Source organism: Paroedura picta, chromosome 17, assembly GCF_049243985.1.
Source record: "Paroedura picta isolate Pp20150507F chromosome 17, Ppicta_v3.0, whole genome shotgun sequence".
Classification (NCBI taxonomy): domain Eukaryota; kingdom Metazoa; phylum Chordata; class Lepidosauria; order Squamata; family Gekkonidae; genus Paroedura; species Paroedura picta.
This window is the reverse complement of record NC_135385.1, coordinates 11,684,148-11,699,671: the sequence shown is the minus strand read 5'-3', so window position 1 is coordinate 11,699,671 and position 15,524 is coordinate 11,684,148. Positions and strand designations below refer to the sequence as shown.

General features: G+C 49.8%; 1 protein-coding gene across 2 annotated transcripts in view; it reads left to right on the top strand.

Annotated features, from left to right (window-relative positions):
- The first annotated feature begins 4,641 nt into the window (after nt 1–4,641).
- Nucleotides 4,642–15,524, top strand: part of METTL9 (methyltransferase 9, His-X-His N1(pi)-histidine) — a 32,528-nt gene continuing 21,645 nt past the window's right edge. The window contains exons 1-2 of one of the 2 annotated variants that reach the window (XM_077316335.1): nt 4,642–5,073; nt 14,781–14,971. In XM_077316335.1, coding sequence (XP_077172450.1) covers nt 4,900–5,073; nt 14,781–14,971 — 365 coding nt within the window. In that variant the 5' untranslated portion in view covers nt 4,642–4,899. The remainder of the gene's footprint in view (nt 5,074–14,780; nt 14,972–15,524) is intronic. The other variant, XM_077316334.1, reaches the window with a different exon arrangement.

The window sequence follows — 15,524 nt, the reverse complement described above, 5'->3', positions numbered from 1 at the left end:
GTCTGTTCCCAGTTTAGAGAAAGGACCACGGGGAAAGGGGCTACATGATAGACGCTTATAAAATTATTCACTTCCCCTATTCTGTGCATGGAGAACTCTCTCTCACACACATAATACTAGAACTTGAAGGCATCTGATGAAGTTGATGGGAAGTAGGTTCAGGATACAGACACAGCGAGGCCGCTCCAGCTGCCGGGAGAAGGCCGCTGATGGGGGGGCCGCGGCTCTACCGCCGGCTGTATTAAAACTACAGCGGGCTTTATTTCTAGTAAACAATAAAACCATAACATATAAATACATTTAAAACTCACTAGAGACTAGCAGCACTGGGGGGGGGGGGAATAGGAGGAGAGAACCAGATTAGCAGGGAAGGCCAATATGACATTCCGAGATCTTCCGTATGTGCTGGCTTCAACTATATGCCTGGCTGAAGAGCTGTGTCTTGCAGGCCCTGTGGAACTGTGCCATAAAACAAAAGGCCCTGCACTGCATTGTTACCTCTTTACTCAAATATCCTTGCCTTCCCTCATGACTCAAGGTGGCTTGCAAATCACAATTGAAATCATAAACACGAGGTCCCCAGTTATCTCATTCTACCAAGTAGGTATTGGCAGTCTATCACGTTAAAATACGTGGCACATTAAAGCAGGGGTAGTCAACCATGGACTACGATTCCCATGAGCCCCTGCCAGCATTTGCTGGCAGGGGCTCATGGGAATTGTAGTCCGCGGACATCTGGAGGACCACAGATCGACTACCCCTGCATTAAAGGACCTTGTGCCACCCTCCTAGCGATGGTGCTCGAATGTCCATGTGCAGGCATCGCTCCACTGACGTGCTTGAGACAAGGTGCTCAGGCTCGGAGAATTAAGCGGTTGGAAGCAAAATCTGAAAGTGAACAGAGGAGCAAAACGCTGAGAACTTTTAAAACGAATGTCCAAAAGCCAATAATAGGACCAGACGAGGCACTGGGATGGGGCAGGAGGAAGGAACTGGAAAATTAGAACTGTGCTTGTCAAGTGAAGACAGTGGAACTCTATAAGCAGTTAAATTAAGTGTGACGTGATCCCCTTGCAGTGATAGTTCATCCCATGAAGCTGGTGAAAAAGCTGAGCTCAGTGGATGAAGGAATGCAGCCAGCTGTCTCAATCAGAAACATCAAGCTATGTTCCTAGGATCACGACACCTGGACTGAATGAGGCAGCTCAGATTTGCCCAAGGAGTCAGACTCTCCCAGTGTAACTTAGGCTCGTGCTGCAGAAGAGGCGCTCAGCACACTTACTGAGCCGCTGGTGTGCAAAGGATCCTGTTGACAGTGAGTGATTGCAGAATGACTCCCATGCAAGCACAAGGAATGCAAGTTTCTGATGGAGCCTCTTGTTCCTGAACTCCCTGACAAGCCCGGACTGGTAGCAACAACCTTGACTCTGGACCCTCCTTGTTGGCCTCCTGACTTCTTAGCATTAACTCTTCAGTTTGATTTTGGACTTTCTCTGTTCTGCTAACTCTCTAGCTATTAACCCCTGGGTGGATTCCTTACAGTGCAGCCCCCTCAGCTTCAGTAAAACCTGCATCCAACAGCTGTTCCTGGTCAAGGTTTTCTTCCAGACTCAGCACAGTGTAGCAGCACCAGCAGCACACCTGACCGCGCCAGGCAGCATATTAACTGAATCCTATCTTCCACTGCATCTTGCTGGAATACTGGGGTCATATTCCTGTATTTAGCAGAGCGCACAATGGCTCAAAGCAGCAGCAGAAGCCATGTGGTCTGTATGTGCTGGCATGGACGATCTGCCCCCCCCCCTTACAGTGGCAGTAGCGTAGTCCATCTGGCACCCTCTGTTCTCCCCCCCCCCCTCTATAGTGGGTTACTACGGGGCGGTGTAGATATGAGCTGTGTTTTTGCCACATCTTGTCTTGTTTTAATTATGTGGGGAATTGTATATGATTTGTTTTTATATGTTTTATTGCATGGTTTCAGTGGGGGGGGTTTATATGCTTGTAACTCACCTCAGGCCTCTGGGGAGAGGCGAAGGATAAATAAATAAACAAACAAATAAATAAATCAAAACAAGAAACGTAGTCTTTCAAACTAATGTAGACTATTACAAGAAATACATTTCTAGATAGGCTAGTGCAGGGGTATTCAAACTGCGGCCCTCCAGATGTCCAAGGACTACAATTCCCATGAGCCCCTGCCAGCGAATGCTGGCAGGGGCTCATGGGAATTGTAGTCCATGGACATCTGGAGGGGCACAGTTTGACTACCCCTGGGCCTAGTGGAAAGGGAGGGAGCACAAATCTGTTCTAACTAACTGGGATGGCGAGAGATGCAGTAATCATGTCCAGCTCTCTTGATGCCAAGATGGAGAGTCTGCCAATGTGTACAAGAGAGGGGGGGTCAGAATCGAAGGAAGATTCTGCAAATATAGCATTTTGCACATCAACGGGACAGCAGTAAAGTAGAGACCGAAAGGATGTTAGGGTTTTGGCCTCTCTCCCTCTGAAGTCTGCACCTGAGAGCCGTCGCAAAATCCTTCCCTTCCAGTATTGCTCATGTTCCAAATCAACAAGCACCTAGAAGGCTGGAAGTAACAGCTGACAAGTGTCTTGTGTGTACCTTCGAGCATGTGCAGAGAACACACCGCGACTATAAAAGTTACAACTAAAAGGAGTCTTGCACCACCTCCAAGACTACCCAATTGTGTGATTCTGTGTAAGGCTAGTTCCAGTCTCTCAGCCATTAAGACCACAATTACTCTGCCTCGGACAACGAGGAAATTGAAATTGTTCAAGTTTTGCTGTTCCTTGGCCCCATCAGCCAAAAGGGAGACTGCAGCCCAAGAAATCAGATGGAGATGGAGACCGGGAAGGCCGCAACCAGGAAGGAACTAAAAAAGATTCTTAATTCTACGGGTGTGTCACCGGTGACCAAGATCAAGTTAATTCATGCCGTGGCATTATGGGTGTGAAAGGTGGACAGTGGAGTAAGGCAGGAAGAAAGACGATTCACTTGACGTGTGGGAGGAGAGATTTACAGACTCCACAGGCCGCTAGAAAGATAAATCAGTGGGCTTGAGGCCAAAACAAGCCTGAACTCTCCCTAGAAACTAAAATGATTCAACAGAGGCGATTGTATTTTGGCCCCATTATAAGACAAAATTGCTGCAAAAGGGAATAATGCTAGGAATAGTTGAAGGTAGGAAATGAGGAGGACCCACAAGATGAAGTGATTCCGTCAAAGAAGCTTCAGCCTTTAGCTGACAAAACCCGACCAAGGTGGTTAACAGGAGGCTGTTTTGAAGACTATTAATTCATAAGGATAACTATTGAGTCAGAATAAACTTGGCAGCACTCACCACGCCCTCTGCTCTGCATAGGACTGCCCGTGACCACAGCACAAACATTTTGGGAGCTGACGTGTACTTTGTTAAATGAACTCATTCCTTAAACAGGGTCAGCCTCAGAACAAGGTTTGAATCCCAAGTCACCCTTAAGACCACGAAGTTTAATTTGGGGTATAAATTTTCCTATGAATGCAGACACAATCTTTATTCGCAGAATTAAACTTGTTGGCCTTGTTGGACTGAAGCATTGCTCTAGGGCAGGGGTAGTCAACCTGTGGTCCTCCAGATGTCCATGGACTACCATTCCATGAGCCCCTGCTGGCAGGGGCTCATGGGAATGGTAGTCCATGGACATCTGGAGGACCACAGGTTGACTACCCCTGCTCTAGGGTCAGCCTTGGTTTTTACTGGGGTGGGAGACCACCAAGTGCATGACTTGGTGTTTAAGTGTAAGTTTGTATTAGACCCTCAAGACTTGTTGTTAATTCAAGGTGCTGAATTCTTTTTCCACACAACAACAGCAGAGGCATGGATCGACTCAAACCTTGCACAACTGATGTGCCGTCCCTTCAGAGATTTGGGCGCGGTATTGGTTTGCTTGGTCTTAAGGGTAAGGTGACCAGATTTTAACATTGGTAAAACGGGACACCATTGAGCAGGGGGAAGGGGGGGTTCTTGATTTAAAAATTGATCTATATGGAGCAACAAATTTTTTCATAGAACACAATGCCAAAATAGCATTGAAATATATATATTTTTACTTGCAACATAAGTACAATTTGCCAGGTGCCCCCAGATGTCCCTCCAAAAGTGGGACAATCCGGTCACCTTACTTAAGGGTTCGTGTTCTAGACTTATTTTAAACAGACAATATACCTATTTTTTTCAAGTTCCAGATATACATATTTAAAGAGACATGCTATACAATTTTTTAAAAAACGAATTCTAGAATATTGCTGTTTTTTTTTTTCATGTTTTAGATATTTTTTGAGGAGACGCGATATTATTTTTTTTTTCATCATTAATTTTTTTCTAGAGGGGTGGCCAAACTAGCTCTCCAGCGGCCCATGGACTACAGCTCCCATGAGCGCATGCTCCCAGGGGCTCATGGGAACTGTAGTCCACGGACCGCTGGAGAGCCACAGACCACAGCAAGACCCCGTGTCCCAGGCGAAAGGGGCGTGTCCCGCCGGAGAGAGAGAGAGGGCGGAGCTTTTCGAACCCGGCGCCCCCGCGCCGCGCTCCCTGATTGGCTGCGGCGCGTCCCGCTCGCGCCCGGCGTGCGCGCGAGGCTGGGGGGGAGCGGGCCAGGAGCGGGCCGCGGCCTCGGCGGGTGTCCCCGTCAACCCCGTCCGGGCGGGTCCTGCGGGCGCGCGCCTCGCGTTCCGGGCCCGTCCTCCCAGTGTCTGCCGCGGGCGCCGGCGGGGAGCTCGCGGTCTGCTGCGGCCGCCATGGCGGAGGAGCGAGGCGGAGGCGCCGGTGGCGGGCGGGGGTGAGGCCGGCCTGGCCCCCCCCCCTGGTCCCTCCCTCCTTCCTTCCTCGCAACCCCCCGATGAGACTCTGCCTGGCCTGGCTGGGCTGCTGCACCTTGTCTCTGTGGGCGCTGAGGAGGAGGATGTGGGCTGGCCCTGCCAGGTACCTCCGGAGCCCTTTATCCCGGTCTCTCTACGCCAACATGATGGGCAGCCACAGCCAGGCGGAGCCGGGCCTCAAGGAGAACCACCAGGTAGGCCGCCCCCCCAACCCACCCACCCCCCAAAAAAGGGGGGCTCCCCCGCCCAGCCCCAAACAGCCCCCCCAAACCTTCCCCCCTGTCTGCACCAGCCGGGAGGTCCCTGCTTAACAGGGGCAGGCTGGAACCCGAAAGGCTCCTTCCTGGGAGTAAGCCCATTGGCTAGCATGGGCTTACTTCGGGGGAGAGGGGCTTGGGATGGCGCCCAGGTTGCCCCAGAGCCCAGCCAGGCAGGTCCAGGGGGCTCTGGGGAAAGGATTATTGTGGGGGGTGGGGGAGGCTTTTGTGTGTGTGTGTTTTTTTTTTGGGGGGGTGGTCTGTCTTCTGACAGGGGTCGTGTCCACTGAGGCCATTTAGTTGTGTGCTGGCTGCCTTCTACTGAGACAGAGAGTTGGGCAGTTGGGTTGGGTGTTGTCTGCGCTGACCGGCAGCCGCTCTTCAGGGAGTCCTTGTTTGCTAAGTTTTTTCTTGCTTTTTCCTTACCTGAGAATGCCAGGAACCGAACCCGGGACCTTTCTACATGCCAGCCAGTTGCTCCGCCACTCAACTATGGACCCTCCATATTAAGTATCTTGTTTGAATACCCAGTGGTGCCTTTATCTTTGGTTGGGTTCCAGTGGGTGGCCGTGTTGGTCTGAAGTGGCACCACGAAAATCCAAAAGCACCTTTAAGGCCAAGAAAGATTTATTAATCTTTCTTTTTAGATTTATAAATCTTTCTTGGTCTTAAAGGTGCTATTGGACACTATTTTTGTTATCTTTGGTTTGTTCAGGTCTGGGCTGTCTGGTCTTTCCCTTCACTCGGTCCTTGTAATGGAGGAATTGAACCCGTAACTTACTGCCTGTTGAGCAGGTTCTCTTCCCACTGTGCCGCAGCTCCTGCAACCAGGAAGGGAACAGGGCGGGTGTCTGAATGAGTGCTCTTTTATGCAAGATTTGATTAGGAGAAGGTGGTGACAATATTTCTTGAATGGAGCAAATCTTGTCCATGCTATGAACTCATTAGGTGGTCTAAGGCAGGGGTAGTCAACCTGTGGCAGACGCTGGCAGGGGCTCATGGGAATTGTAGTCCATGAACATCTGGAAGACCACAGGTTGACTATCCCTGGTCTAAGGCTTGCCATATAATACACACATACAATAATTGTGTCTATACACATACACACACTATTATAAAGAGAATATCTGTGAAGCCTTTTGAGGGCTCAAAGCGTGCTATGAAAATAACCTAGAAGTATTTCTTTTGTGTATGAAGGTTCATCTAGGAAGGGCATGCACTGCTGGGGAGAAGTCTAGATACATGGGGTAGAAGAGGTGGGAACACAAAAAAACCCGAAATCAGAAAGAGTAGAAAGTCTCTGTGGAAGATGGGTCTCTGAACTGGCATGTACATTTTCTGAGATTAAGCTGTAAGAAGGATAGAAGGGGGGGCGGTTTCCATGCAAGGAATAAAGGAAACGGGAATGGTGAACGTTTTTGTTTACCACCACCGAGTCCCAAACTAACCAGAAATACAACTGGGTGCACCAAATGACCTAGGACCACAAAATGTGCATATGCACATATTCTATCCAGGTCTGAAGCAGAAGAAACTTCTAGTACATTATAGGATAGGGTTGTGAGTGTCCTGCATAGTGCAGGGGGTTGGACTAGATGACCCAGGAGGTCCCTTCCAAATCTATGATTCTGTGATTGGCTTCTTCTGCACTTGAAAGGCACAGCTCTGCCTAGGATGGCCCGGTCAGCCTTTCAGCTGGCAAGAACAAGCGTGGCCTCTGTTCGGAAAGAGGAACTGTCTCAATCAGCAAGGTATCTTTATGTCTTTTGCAATATAAGTTAAACAAACATGCACCGAGTAAGCTGGGCAAAGCAAGGCTACTTCCTGGTCCTTCCTAACCTGATTTTTGTTAGTTTAGGACTATCTTGATAAGCCTAGGACAGTGGTTCTTAACCTTCCTAATGCCCCAAAGGGGTCCCAACCCCCAGGTTGAGAACCACTGACCTAGGGGCTTCTGGGTCTATGGCTCAGTGGGAGAGCATCTGCCGGGCATTTAGAAGTCCCTGGTTCAATCCCCGGCATCTCCATTGAAAAGGAGGAAGTAGGAGATGATGGGAAAGACCTCAGTCTGAGATTTTGGAGAGTTGCTGCCGGTCAGAGTTAACAATATCGACCTTGATGGTGTGACTCAGTAGAAAGCAGCTTCACAAGTGTTCATATCTCTGCCTCTTCTCTGGGCTGGGAAAATCCAGGACGCTTGGGAGCCCGGTCGATGCCTAGGAACCAGAAATATCGCCATGTTATTCCTTGCAGAGCTGTGCAGTGTGGGTAGCTTTGCCACTCTACCGTCCTTGCGATGACTGAGATAATTTGGTAGTCTTTGGGATGGTCGATGGCAAAGGTTTTCAAAACGTAAAGCAAAGCTAGATTCAAGCCGTGTTGGTCTGAAGCAGCACAGCAAAACAAAATGAGAGTCCGGTGGCCCCTTTAAGACCCACAAAGGTTAATTCAGGGCGTGAGCTTTCGAGAGGTCTTAAAGGGGCCACTGGACTCTGATTTTGTTTTGCTGTGAAGTGAAGAGTCGCATAACTCGGGGGAAACCATCTGAATGATTTGAGGCTTTCCTTTTCTATCAGGTCACCTTTCAGTGAGGTAGGGCAGGAGGTTTTGACCTTCCATGCAGCTCCTTTGGGAGCAGCCAATAAAATCCAAAGTAGCGACAGGTGGAGGTTTTGGGCAGGTGGAACCAGAACCCAGATTTCCCAACCTCCCTGCAGCAGCAGTGTCTTGTAAAAGTGAACCATTTCCTGGTTACATAACGCCAGGAGAACAATGGCGGCTTCTGGGTTTGCAATATTGGTTTTGTCATGCAGCTGCTACTTCCTGTTGCAGTCACATTTCTTGTCCAGCCCAGGTTGCGTCCACGCGCAGGATTGCTGGAAAGCCCTTGCCTAATTTCAGTGCCATTTCACTTGCGCCAAGATCTGGGCTCCGGCCCTGGTGGCAGCAGGCTCAGCGGTGTGTTCAGTTCTGTGCTGGCGGCCTAACTAGCAAAAGTAAAGTGGCCAGTGCAATTTGGCCACTTCTCTGTGCCTGTTCCCGCCTTTTTGCTCAATTCCCTGGCATCCCTCATCACTTTGTCCTGACCTCGTCTCTAGTCTTGCCTCCGCCCTTTCCCGGTTGGAGGTGGCGTGTGTGTCATCGTTGTGAGAGATGAAGGAAGCAAAACCACACTTTCCGAGGCCTAATTTCCAATCTCCATAGGTTAGGCTTGTTCGGCAACCTCAACAGTGGCATAAGGGTGTCAACTAGCAAGCAAACCTGTCTGTTTTTCATTCTTATGCTGGGATTCTGCCTCTGGAGGAAGTTGGGAACAGGAGGCTAGGAGCTTGCCCTCCCAGACCTACGTTGCCAACATCGGGATCTAGCAGTGACACTGGTTGCTGTCAGCCCAATCTACTTTTAGCAGCAGCATAAGACAGGGGTAGTCAAACTGCGGCCCTCCAGATATCCATGGACTACAATTCCCAGGAATCCCCTGCCAGCTCGCTGGCAGGGGGCTCCTGGGAATTGTAGTCCATGGACATCTGGAGGGCCGCAGTTTGACTACCCCTGGCATAAGACCTTTATTGGCATTATACAAAAGAAAATTGATTGAGGGTAATCCATAAATCAGGCAAAATTCCCATTGTAACCAAGAGCCTCTTGTGGCGCAGAGTGGTAAGGCAGCCGCCTGAAAGCTTTGCCCATGAGGCTGGGAGTTCAATCCCAGCAGCCAGCTCAGGGTTGACTCAGCCTTCCACCCTTCCGAGGTCGGTAAAATGAGTCCCCAGCTTGCTTGCTGGGGGGTAAACGGTCATGACTGGGGAAGGCAGTGGCAAACCACCCCGTATTGAGTCTGCCATGAAAACGCTGGAGGGCGTCACCCCAAGGGTCAGACATGACTCGGTGCTTGCACAGGGGATACCTTTACCTTTACCTTTTTAACCCGACGCGTAAACCTGACGAATGAACTGTAGGAAATTAGCCGTATTCTCAAGTCTGGACACGGGCCCTCCAAGATGACTTACTAGTTTTGTACCCGTTGCAATTTCTGGGTCAGAGATAAGGGAAGGCCTGTGTAGAGCGAGTTACATAAGTCTAATCTGGAACTGACACTGCATAGATCAGGTAGACAGGTGTTCCAGGGACAGGTAGGGCGCTAGTAGCCTAGCTTGGCGTAGCTGGAAAAACGGTAAGATATCAAATTACCCTAAATCAGGGGTAGTCAACCTGTGGTCCTCAAGATGGCCATGGACTACAATTCCCATGAGCCCCTGCCAGCGTTTTCAATCGCGGCCATTAGGCCAGGACTGCCAGTCCTCCACCAAGGCTGCCAACGAGATGCCAGAGGGCGTCGAGTCCGGTCGAGGATTCAAGAATCCTTCAGCCAAGGCAGCATGAGACATTTTGCACATTTGCGTAAACCGTGCACCGAATATTTTAATGGTGTGTGTAGTTGGGTAAGACTCTCCCTGGAAAGGCGTGGTCGGCTTCCGCGCCTCTCGAGTGTGTCCTTTTTCGGTACATTTGGGGTTGCCTCAACAGGGCATGCAAGACAGCTATGCAATTCTTCCTCTCCAGCCTGTTGCTCGATATTGCTGTATCTTTCTAGATATCCAAGAGGAGCCATATCAGTAGTTCTGTTTGAAAAGATTCCATGCATGGGATTTGAAGCTGCCTTGTTTTGGTCAGTATTGGCTGTTCAGGCTGGCCAGGAGTTCTGCAGGGCCTCAAGTTCACGTCACCTCCTGCCTGGTCCTTTTCACTGGAGATGCCGGGGATTTGAACTTGGGGACCTTTGACGTTCAAAGTAGAGGCTCTTCCACTGAGCCCTTCCTTTTAAGCAGCGTGAAGAGTTCAATCGAGAGCATATTTTTTTTTAAAGAGTAAATGCATTTGCATCCTAAAAATGAACTGAGTTTTTGAAAAGTTCATCAAAAGCTACTCCTTTATCGTCCCACTTCATTATAAACACATTAACTTATGCACTTTGACTCTGGATTTGATTCCCCTCTCCTCCACAAGGGTGGAGTGACCTTGGGCTAGTCACAGTCCTGTTAGAGCTGTTCTCACAGCTTGTTCTCTCAGAGCTGTCTCTGTCCCACTTACCTCACAAGGTGTCTGTTGTGGGGAGAGGAAGGGAAGGTGATTGTAAGCTGCTTTGAGACTCCCTCAGGTAGTAAAAAGCAGGGTATAGAAACCAACTCAAATTCTTCCTTCCTTCCTTCCTTCCTTCCTTCCTTCCTTCCTTCCTTCCTTCCTTCCTTCCTTCCTTCCTTCCTTCCTTCCTTCCTTCCTTCCTTCCTTCCTTCCTTCCTTCCTTCCTTCCTTCCTTTCTTTCTTTCTTTCTTTCTTTCTTTCTTTCTTTCTTTCTTTCTTTCTTTCTTTCTTTCTTTCTTTCTTTCTTTCTTTCTTTCTTTCTTTCTTTCTTTCTTTCTTTCTTTCTTTCTATGATAACCATATCCAAATACTTTTATCCCTATCTATGATAACCATCTTCAAATACTTGAAAGGCTGTCACAGAGATGGAGCAGTTTGGTCTGACCAGAACCGATGGGTTGAAATTAATTCAAGCTAGGCAGCTGGTGAGTGGGTGGGCAGGAAGGGGTGTGCCAATGTTTGTCTCTTGTGGCCCTTCCCTGCCTACCCAGGGAAATTGCTGGTTGCCACTGTGGGACGGTAGGTGAATTCCCTCCAGGCCAGGCTGGATTCTGGAGATTTTTCGTGGCGGGTGGATCACTTGGCCATGAAATTGGGGTCACGGTGGGTGGGCAGGTAGTTGTGAGTGTCCTGCATTCCGCAGGGGGTTGGACTAGATGACCCTGGAGGTCCCTTCCCACTCTATGATTTTAAACTGGAGTAGCTGCATAGAATAAGGAAAGGGCTGTGACTCAGGGAAAGATCTTCTGCTTGGTGTGCAGCGGGTCGTAGGTTCAATCCCCGGCATCTCCAGATGAAAGCACCAGGTGGGAGGTGGTGTGAAGGACCTCAGTCTGAGAGGCAGGAAGGCAACTGCCAGTCTGAGTAGACAGTACTGACCTTGGTTTAGAGGGTGGGCAGGTAGTTGTGGGTGTCCTGCACAGTGCAGGGGGATGGACTAGATAGCTCTGGAGATCCCTTCCCACTCTATGATCCTGTGACCATATATAGTCATCTCACCTAATAAATGTTTAACAATTTTTAAAACTATATAAACACTAATTTAACTCCCGCCCGTTCAGGAAGCCCTTCCAGGACCATCAAGAAACTCCAGAGTTTCACGAAACCCGGGTTGAGAAGGCCTGACTTAGCCCCTCCTGGTATAAAGCATTTCTTTTTATCTATCCTGCTCCTTCTGCCCATCAGCTTCTCTGGATGGGAGGGCCCTTTTGGAGGCATTTCCTGGAGGAAATTCACCCACCATCCCGCAGTGGCGATCAGCAGTTCCCTGGGTCGGCCAGGAAGGACCTTGTGCTGGCTAGAAAGAAGCTGAAAGGTTTGCAGGCCTAGCCCATCGACAACAGCAAAACCAAAAAAAATATCTAGCAGTAAAAAGGGGGCCCTGAGCAGTCACAAAAGTAGGCACTGCCTACCTGCAGAGCTTCCCCAGCTGTCACTTTGTCAATTGAAACCCACTTTTCAAAATCTCTCTGGAGTGAGGACTGAGCATGCTACAGGAGGCATGAGTCAGTTCTCTCTCCCCTCCCCCAATCATCTCCTTGCATTTTAATTGTACAATTATAATTGCATTATAATTGCCGTTTACAGGCAGTTATTTACCACACGCCGTGCCTTACATGGATCGTTCCAGATAGCTGCCTTGGTTTCTACAAGCAGGCTGGCTGGGAGGGCAAGATAGAAATCTAGTCGATAAATAAAAGAACCCGCTCCAATTAAACGGAAACATTTTCTTTATGAAGCAGAAATCCAGCCACGAGTAGCTTTATTGTCGTCGTTGTTTTCCCGCACGTCACGAATTCGTAAAAGTCTCACTACGGCGTGATTTACATTTTAATTCCTCGAGGAGCGCAACAGGTTGGCCGGGTCGATGGTCAGATTTTATTTAAATGCAGCACGATGCCAGGCACTTTAAAACAAAACCAACCAACACAGACGGGAAGGCGCGAGAGGTTTTTCATTAACTGCTGCGTATTTTCGCCCAGAGAACATCGGCTGGGAACGGCCTGGACGTTTCCAAACAAACAGCCGGAGCAGGGTCGCCGTGCCCTCGTTTCTAGTTTGGGCTTTGAGGCCTGAGCAGCCCCAGGTAGAACAGCACACGGCAAGTCACTGAAAAGGATCCTTAATTGAATCGCGTTGCGGCAAGAACGGCTGTAAAGCTGCCATAAAGTAAGCTGCCAGAAAGCCCAGCTGAAAAGGCACCTTTGATAGAAGATGGGGACAAAAATGGTTCATTTGGATATTCTCAGGGGATGCTCGAGCATGTAGATGCTGGACCAGGAATCAGAACAACCCGAGGGGTGAAGGTATAGACTTGGCAAGCTCCCCATTCCCTCTGGCTGGTCTCTTGTTGTTGTTAGGTGCGAAGTCGTGTCCGACCCATCGCGACCCCATGGGCAATGATCCTCCAGGCCTTCCTGGTCTCTAGGAAGTCCAAAAACCCAAGTCTCTGCTCAGTGAACCCTAGAATTGGAAGGGGCCGATATTGTTCTACATGTAGTTTAAAGAGACTACTGCAGGTCCTCTCCTCTGCTGCTGACAGGAACCTCTCCCTGCCCTCCTCCAAGTGACCACCTTTCCGATCCTTCAAGAGAGCCCTCCTGTCCCCTCTCAGCCTCCTCTTCTCCAGGCTGAACGTTCCCAAGTCCCTCAGCCTTTCCTCACAGGGCTGGGTCCCCAGGCCCTGGGTCATCCTCATCGCTCTCCCCAGCACCCTCCCAGTTTTGTCCACAGCTACACAGTACTCCATGTGTTGTTTGGCCAATGCGATCTTCACTCTGGGGGTGGGGGGTGGGGGGAGACACCAAAAGCAAACATAGAAGCATAGGGCTGGAAGATAATTCAAGAGTCGTTTAGTCCAACCCCCTGGACAATGCAAGAAATTCACAACTACCTGCCCAACCACAGTGACCCCAATTCCATGCCCAGATGATGCCCCTCAAACCAGAATCTTTGACCAGCTTGGCCTGGAGGAAGTTCACCTCCTGGCCCCAAAGTGGCGATCAGCATTTCCCTGGGCATGCAAGAAAGGGCCACAAGAGACAAACACTGGCACATCCCTTTCTGCCCACCCACTCCCAATCTGCCTAAGTCCATAAAATCAACCTTTCTGTCAGATGGCTCTCCAGCCTCTGTTTAAAAACTTCCAAAGACTGAGAACCCACCACGTCCTGAGGAAGCCTGTTCCACTGAGGAACCGCTCTCACTGTCAGGAACTTCTTCCGGATGTTTAGATGGAATTTCTTTTGCATTAATTTCTTCCCATTGGTTCTGGTCCGACACTCTGGGGCTACAGAAAACAACTGCTCCATCCTTTCAAGTACTTGAAGATGGTTATCATTCCGCTTCTTAGTTGCCTTCTCTCCAGGCTAAACAGACCAAGCTCCCCCAACCTTTCTTCATATGTCTTGGTCTCCAAACCCCTCACCCTCTTTGTTGCCCTCCTCTGGACACGCTCCAGTTTCTCTCCATCTGTCTTCAATTGTGGTGCCCGAAACTGAACACAGTTCTCCACCTGAGGTCTAACCAGAGCAGAGTAAAGCAGAACCATCACCTCATGTGATCTGTACACTGTGCTTTTTTTTGATAGAGCCCTAAATCCCATTTGCCTTTTTATCCACCGTGTTACACTGCTCACTCATGCCCAGTGTTTGGCCTACTAAGGCCCCTAGATCCTTTTTGCACTGGGCAGTAAGTCAGCAAATGAAACAGTATATCCCCCTGGACAGATTTGTACATCCCGCACTCTGTGGGCCTGTGTTGCCATTTATAGGATGCGGCATAGAATCATAGGATCATAGAGTCGGAAGGGGCCAAACAGGCCATCTAGTCCCACCCCCTGCTCAGTGCAGGATCAGCCTCAAGCATCCAGAATAAATATCTGTCCAGCGGCTGCCTGAAGACCACCAGGGAGGGGGAGCTCCCCACCTCCATAGGCAGCCAATTCCACTGCTGAGTTACTCTGTGAACATTGTTTTCCTGATATCTAGCTGATATCATTCTGCTTTGTCCCTGTTTGCAAGGGGGTGATCATCCACACTTTCTGCCAATTCCATCTATCACGCTGCAGGTTGTTGATCTGCTTTTGTTATCCTCCTTTGCAAGGTCTCAGGTTCTGCAATTCAGCGGCCACATCTCGACCCCGATCGCAAATCGTACGTTCTACGACAGGGGTAGTCAAACTGCGGCCCTCCAGATGTCCATGGACTACAATTCCCAGAAGCCCCTGCCAGCGAATGCTGGCAGGGGCTCCTGGGAATTGTAGTCCATGGACATCTGGAGGGCCGCAGTTTGACTACCCCTGTTCTACGAGGTCTCAACTGAGCGAGGGGCGCTTTGACCTCCTGGAAGGAGCCAACGAGCAACAATAGATCACCGCGGCACACTCCCCTAGGAAATCTGGGTCGCTCTCCTTGACACGAGCCCTTGCATGCCTGTAGTTGAGCAGTGCTGAAGCATGAAAGGTACTGCTTTCTGATGTGTTTGTGTGTTTCCCTTGGCAGTGGTACTTGTGCAATACAGAACAGCTGTGTGACTCCCTCCAGCCGGTCTTCGTCCAGAGCTACCTTGACCAAGGAACACAGATCTTCCTAAACAACAGCATTGAGAAATCCGGCTGGCTCTTCATTCAGCTTTATCACTCCTTTGTCTCCTCCGTTTTTAGCCTCTTTATGTCTCGGACGTCCATCAATGGGTAAGTGAAAGTGCGCTCTCCCCTCACCCTGCCGTTATTACCGGTGGTAATCACGTTTCTCAGGCCTTGCCGAACTTCCTAACTCAGAAAGCCACCCTGAGAAATTGAGGAACCAGGTGTATTTTTCAGCCTTCGGGATTAAGATGTTTTTTGATTGTACTTACTACTTGAAGCTGCAGGCAGTGGGGGCCACCGGGCTGCCCGGATGGAGAGGGGGGCTGTGCGGGGTTCTGGCTGTATGGTGGAGGAGCACTCAAGATCTCATCATCCTCCATTTATCTTGGCATCCGAGCTCACCTGTCGGTTGAGCCGCCAAAGTGCCCGGCTGGATCACAGCAAGCTCCGCCTCCCCCCGTAGTCTTTGAGAGCATCCTGCCCGCCCGGAGGCTGCAAAATTATAAGGGTAGTTTACAAGGCAGTTCATGCCAACGCTCCAATCGGCCTTGACTCCCGGGCGAAGGAAGCTTTTTGTCAGTCCGGGCTGCTTGAGACTCTTTTCAAGCTGAGTTTGCCAGAGACGGAACTAGGGAATCTTCAGTGTGCAAGATGGACG